This window comes from Zophobas morio, unplaced genomic scaffold (assembly GCF_036711695.1).
Source record: "Zophobas morio isolate AGI-343-1 ecotype UQ-CSIRO unplaced genomic scaffold, CSIRO_AGI_Zmor_V1 ptg000030l, whole genome shotgun sequence".
In the NCBI taxonomy this organism is placed as follows: Eukaryota; Metazoa; Arthropoda; class Insecta; order Coleoptera; family Tenebrionidae; genus Zophobas; species Zophobas morio.
The window spans coordinates 7480063-7486062 of NW_026972135.1; the positions used below are offsets into that span (position 1 = coordinate 7480063).

The 6000-nt window shown below is 36.7% G+C and overlaps 2 protein-coding genes across 2 annotated transcripts; one reads left to right on the forward strand and one right to left on the reverse strand.

Moving 5' to 3' along the window:
- Positions 1 to 1403: 1403 nt before the first annotated feature.
- LOC135138464 (chymotrypsin BI-like) lies at positions 1404 to 3170 on the reverse strand. Its single transcript, XM_064068438.1, has 3 exons — positions 3056 to 3170; positions 1723 to 1840; positions 1404 to 1671 (listed from the first exon to the last, which is right to left on the reverse strand). Exons 1-3 carry the CDS (start codon positions 3168 to 3170, stop codon positions 1404 to 1406), a joined length of 501 nt encoding a protein of 166 aa, XP_063924508.1.
- Positions 3171 to 4939: 1769 nt separating this feature from the next.
- On the forward strand, positions 4940 to 6000 carry LOC135138050 (brachyurin-like). Its single transcript, XM_064067887.1, has 5 exons — positions 4940 to 5026; positions 5076 to 5281; positions 5333 to 5580; positions 5633 to 5769; positions 5823 to 6000. Exons 1-5 carry the CDS (start codon positions 4946 to 4948, stop codon positions 5982 to 5984), a joined length of 834 nt encoding a protein of 277 aa, XP_063923957.1. The 5' UTR covers positions 4940 to 4945; the 3' UTR covers positions 5985 to 6000.

Genomic DNA, 6000 nt, shown 5'->3' on the forward strand with positions numbered 1-6000 from the left:
TCCTCCAGTTGTTTTATTTATTTAATCATAAATCTTCCTCAAAAATTAATCACTATTAGTACAGAGCTTGCGACTTTTGTCATGATCCGCGAATGTCAGATGCGCAGTAGTAGAAACTCAAACGCATAAATAGGTACGCAACTAAAAACATTGCCCTCGTAGCTTTCATCGTGCGTAGTTCTTTGAAAGTAGCCCAAATACATTCGGATTATTAGCAGCAACTTATTATTCTAATTAATGACAAAAAACTACGTTTCGCATGGTAATCTTGGAAAAAATCTTTATACAAACACTACAAAAAGAAGACTTTTTGACGTCTGTCATGAAACCTTAAAATTGTGTCACTTCATGCCACTGGTGTTAGAAGTGAAGCTACTTCTAACACTGGCATTAAAAGTAAAATTTTGGTATGGAGCAAATCGAAGGTAGCTCCGGAATTTCGTCGATAGCGCGTGGGGGTGGCGTGCCTCGGTGCCAAGCCTTGGGCTTCGTTGTAATATTATAAATAACTATTTTGTATGTTTATTTTTTAACCAGATGCAGTTGTTACATTTGTTTAAAAGTATAAATGAAGAATAGCCAGATATAAAGAACATTATTTAAAACTGTTAAAATTAAACCGACTACATGACCAGTACATTATTTTCAACCTTTGGGTTGTAGGCCCATGATGTCATTTCACAGACATAAATATGAAGTTCTCCCTACGTGCAACCATTTGAAGTTTTTCTTCACCGTTCGGAAAATATGACAAAATTGTGTGAAAAGAGTGACGAAACAACTGAAGGTTAATCTTTGATGTAATAAAAAGATTCTACAAATAAATCTCTAATTATTTTTACCCTTAGTTTTTATTAGGTAATATATTAGTGTAAGTGAAACGTCTGGGATTTTTTTTTTTAGTAAAATTCAAACTATAATTAAATTTTTATTTAATACTTTAACTAATCCAATATAACCTATAAGCCTTGTTGCCTTGTCATTTTGCTCCAATAAAATGTTTGACTCTCTTGCCCTTAAACTCCAGCATTCGAGTTGATCCAGCTCCTGTAGGCAGCGGTCCTAGTGTAAGCCGATGGGTATCCTTTAGCGCACCCGGCAACGTGACCAAAACTGACGATACCTACATGGACAGCGCTACTACCAGAACCAGTGATCAATGGGCCGCCGCTATCACCCTACCAACAAAAATACATAAAACCCTATCCAGAAAAAGCTCTGTCAAACTCACATTGCAAGTACTTTGGATGGTGGTACCTGTGCAGCAGACAATTCCAGATTGAATATTACTACTGTAAGTTTGACCGCAGACGGTGTTCGAAATCGTGGTCAATCCAACATAGTTGAGGGTTTGACTGACGGACGAGGAACCTTGAAGAAGACGTTAGTACCGCAAAGAAAAACTAAAGTACCCAGGACTTACTGTCGCTGGTTCTTTCCCAACCGCTCACGGTGACAGAAACGCCGGTTCCAAGAGTACTGGTGGCCAGAGAGATCGTCGAGATGTACGAAGACGAAGACACAGACGTGGAGAGTTGCAGGAGAGCGATGTCGTTAGCCAGTGTGGTCGAAGAGTAACTGGGATGTACCACGGCTCTGCTGGCTTGGGCGGTAACACGGGAGGTGTCGCTCAAAGAAACCACGCCCAAATAGGCAGTGACTGCGGTAACTCTGCAACACAATTGCAAGAGGAGGTGCTATGCAGTAGCAACACCAATTAACCCTTGGACGCAATGGGCTGCTGTCAAAATCCAGGTGGAGCTGATCAAAGCACCACCACAGAAGGAGGTACCACCAGTTGTAAGTGTCAAGTAAAGAGCGGCTTGCCATGGGAATTGTCCTCACAAAGAATGAGAAGAACAAAACGAAGCATGTTTGTTGGTTCTGGTCGAAGTGACGATTGGAGCGAAACGAGCTCTTTTTTTTTCTTGAAGACGATTTTGTCAATATTAGGTGAGAATTCTTCGGTGACAGTTTAAGTGCGTAATATGTTAAAAGATTAAAGTGTAATCAAAGGGGATTTGTATGTTTCGATAGGGAGGTTAGATTAAGAGCTAGATTTTCGGAATGGGTTTTGGGGAAGAGAGTTGTAAATGTCTCAAAGTTGATTTTGAATGACTAGACATATATACTGCTTTATTATTCTGATAACAGATAGCACAATTTTAATTAAGCAGATTTTAAAGCGTTGGTTTTCAATGTTGTTTAATTGGGTAACTTTGCTACTAGATTTTTGATTTTTTGCAAGTCCTTAGCGTATTTTTCCTTTATTTGTTAATTAAATTTTGCCTTTAAATCGTGAGTTCATTTCTTAATTTTTCTCGACGTGCCCCGTTTCCGTCTGTCTGTCGTCTGTGTCGATTTTTATTAGACAAATAATAATCTACGAATATACAGAACTGATTGTTGTGAAATTTTATATGTATTTTAGGAATATCATATAGACTGTAGTGGTAAAATATATGTTATTTAAATTTCATAAAACAAGAAACTACTTTAAAAAATTGTGCTTTGTGAATCCGTCTCTATTTTATACAACCACATTTTGATAATTTTATGTTGTTAGTGTGGACAAACGCTGCACGTTATAAACGACGTAATTTTAATTTCATTATACATCAAAAGATTGTAATGTATAAGACAAAAATTTCAAACGACAAGCTTGTGTCATTTTGAAAACCATCATTGTAAATCACAGCTATTGTCATTCTGACTAATGTTTGAAAATAAATTTGAAATGTTGGCATTTTGAATTTATTTTGTCAACAATACCAAAAGTATCGTATTTTAATAAAGTCAAAATTGTCATTCTTCGTCAAAGTGGATTGTCGTATAGATAAATTTCTTCACAGTTGAGTATTTCAAAGGATCCCCAATATTCAGTTGCAAAGATAAATCCATAGAATATCCTCTAGAGTAAGAATGAATCTTCTGAATGAAACATATACCATCTAGGCACTAACTTTAACTCTACATACATATCTTTATTTTGGCTTATAGCGCTTACAAGAAAAAATAAAGTTGGCAAAATTAAACTTGATAAAATGTAATATACTTAACATGTAATTGATAATTGGTTCAGGAGTGAGGGATTTTTTTTGTAATATCTTAAACCAGTGTATTAAATCCGTATCACTTGTAGAGATAACAGAGATGAAATGACGAGACATTTCCGGAATAATACCAGTAATTGACACTTATATTAAAATAGGTAAGTACTAAATACTTATTCCCATTGATTCTCTGTCGATGAATTATCAATTTAAGTTGTTGTGCAGTAAATTATACAGATTAAAATCGCGTTTAATTTTTTTTTTTTGGTTTTAGTTTTACCATTTTTATGTTGTTTTGTAATTATATGAGCGGTAATAACTGCGGAACATTAAAGATTCATTTTTTTTACATACAAAAAATACCTAACATAAAATTTCCTAAATGATCAAATTTTTAATTATATAACTCTTTCAAAGTAATTTAATAACGAAGTTGAATCAGTTTAGTGTTACTTAAAACAATTTTTTTAGGCGACTATTACAAATCTAGTCGTTCCCACTTACATCCATGAATTGTCACTATTGGTACCGAAACATCAAAATTATTTTTTGGATTTACTTGTAAGTTTTTGTACTCCAATGTCGAAAACTTACTTTTACGTCCTTGATACACAAATAACTATTAGGACAATGATTGTTTCTACATATTTTTATGACTCTAAATGAAAAATACACAACTTTTGTAAAGCCAAGTCTTCTCAGAATTATCCAATCAGATTTAATTCGTTGCAAAAGTGACTCAGTTATTTAACGAATAAATTAAAAACAAAAATAAGAAACAACCTTGAAAAGCTAATTTGCAAATCACGTGTACCGATTGTGTCTATACTTTTAGTGTTTTAATCTTCTAGTTATTTTATTTATTTAATCATAAATCTTCCTCAAAAATTAAACACTGTAATATAATTGTCGAGATCTTGTGAACTTTCTTATGTCCGCAAATAAAAAAGTAGGCTCCGCGTGATTAATGTTGGGCATAATTATTACACATTGTTTTAGAAATCCTGCACTTGCTTGTTTTGCGAGCAAATATTTTCGAAACCCACAATGAAATGCTTCTTTTTTAATTTCGCGCCATTTTTAGCTCCGCCTCCACGCAGTTTGCGGTTCGTGAGAAACTCTACACGATGTCACAGCCAACTCGATCGCATTAAAAAGGAAAATGAAGACGTCGTTTCAGAAGAGGAGTAGATGAAGTATCAAAGTTTTCCAGTATAAGTGAAATTTGAAACAGTAAAAATATTGGTTTCATTGCATGCTAAGTAAAAATAATAATAATCATAAGTAAAAATCTCATTGAAGACATCATTTTTTAATAGAACACGTACATGTGTACTATTTAGATGAGAATGATATTAAATGAAATGAGTGCACAAAGTCTCCAAATATGTATATACAAGTAAACATGCTTGTAATTTAAGAAAACTCACAGATGTGCATTTGATTAAATGATATGAATTTAAAAAATGCCCATATAAAACTAAAATGAACTGTAATTTAACAGATCATATTAACGTGCACCATTTGAAACTAAATGTCATCAAAGCAAAAATTGTTTCTACAAAACTAAACATAGTTTTTATTAAGACAACACATTTAAATGTACACCATTTGGATTGGAAAGATACTTATTTGTCAATTGTTTCAAAACCAGTTTTAAGACATTTACGACTCACTTTCCCAAAACTAATTCCGGAAATCTAGCTCACAATCTAACCCCCTATCATAACCCATAAAAATCCCCTTTGATTACACATTAATCTCTTAACATATAATACACTTAAACTGTCACAGAACAATTCTCACCTAATATTGATAAAATCGTCTGCAAGACGAATATAAAAGAGCTCGTTTCGCTCCAATCGTCACTTCGACCAGAACCAACAAACAACATGCTTCGTTTTGCTCTTCTCATACTTTGTGTGGCCGCAGCCGCCCTGGCTTTGCCAGCCGAGCTTCCTCTACTTCCAGGAGTAAGTACTTCGACTTTCCGTTCCACTTGCATTTAACATTTTTTCTTAGGCCGTGCCAGCCGCTTCCACTTCCAAGTATCTTCCATTCAGAGAGATCAGCAACGGACGTATTATCAGCGGATCTCCTGCTTCCAGAGGACAATTCCCATGGCAAGCCGGACTTTACTTGACCCTTACAACTGGTGGCACCTCCTTCTGTGGTGGTGCTTTAATCAGCTCCACCTGGATTTTGACGGCAGCCCATTGCGTCCAAGGGTTGGTTGGTGTTGCTATTACATAGCGCCTCCTCTTACAATTGTGTTGCAGAGTTACCGCAGTCACCGCCTATTTGGGCGTGACCTCTTTGAGCGACACCTCCCGTGTTACCGCTCAAGCCAGCAGAGCCGTGGTACATCCCAGCTACTCTTCCACCACACTAGCCAACGACATCGCTCTCCTGCAACTCTCCACGTCTGTGTCTTCGTCTTCGTACATCTCGACGATCCCTCTGGCCACCAGTACTCTTGGAACCGGAGTTTCTGTCACCGTGAGCGGTTGGGGAAGAACCAGCGACAGTAAGTCGTCGGTACTTTAGTTTTTCTTTGTGGTACTAACGTCGTTTTCAAGGTTCCTCGTCTATCAGTCAAACCCTCAACTATGTTGGATTGACCACGATTTCGAACACCGTCTGCGGTCAAACTTACAGTAATATTCAGTCTGGAATTGTCTGCTGCACAGGTACCACCATCCAAAGTACTTGCAATGTGAGTTTGACAGAGCTTTTTGTGGATAGGATTTTATGTATTTTTGTTGGTAGGGTGATAGCGGCGGCCCATTGATCACTGGTTCTGGTAGTAGCGCTGTCCATGTAGGTATCGTCAGTTTTGGTCACATTGCCGGGTGCGCTAAAGGATACCCATCGGCTTACACTAGGACCGCTGCCTACAGGAGCTGGATCAGCTCAAACGCTGGAGTTTAAGGGCAGGAGAGTCAAA

Coding starts and splice junctions, on each gene's coding strand:
- LOC135138464 (XM_064068438.1), bottom strand. CDS start 3,170: ATGTCTCGTCATTTCATCTCTGTTATCTCTACAAGTGATACGGATTTA. Junction 1,841..3,055: donor AATTATCAATTACATGTTAA/GTATATTACATT, acceptor ATTCTTTGTGAG/GACAATTCCCATGGCAAGCC. Junction 1,672..1,722: donor GCAGCCCATTGCGTCCAAGG/GTTAATTGGTGT, acceptor ATTGTGTTGCAG/AGTTACCGCAGTCACTGCCT.
- LOC135138050 (XM_064067887.1), top strand. CDS start 4,946: ATGCTTCGTTTTGCTCTTCTCATACTTTGTGTGGCCGCAGCCGCCCTG. Junction 5,282..5,332: donor GCAGCCCATTGCGTCCAAGG/GTTGGTTGGTGT, acceptor ATTGTGTTGCAG/AGTTACCGCAGTCACCGCCT. Junction 5,770..5,822: donor CCATCCAAAGTACTTGCAAT/GTGAGTTTGACA, acceptor TTTTGTTGGTAG/GGTGATAGCGGCGGCCCATT.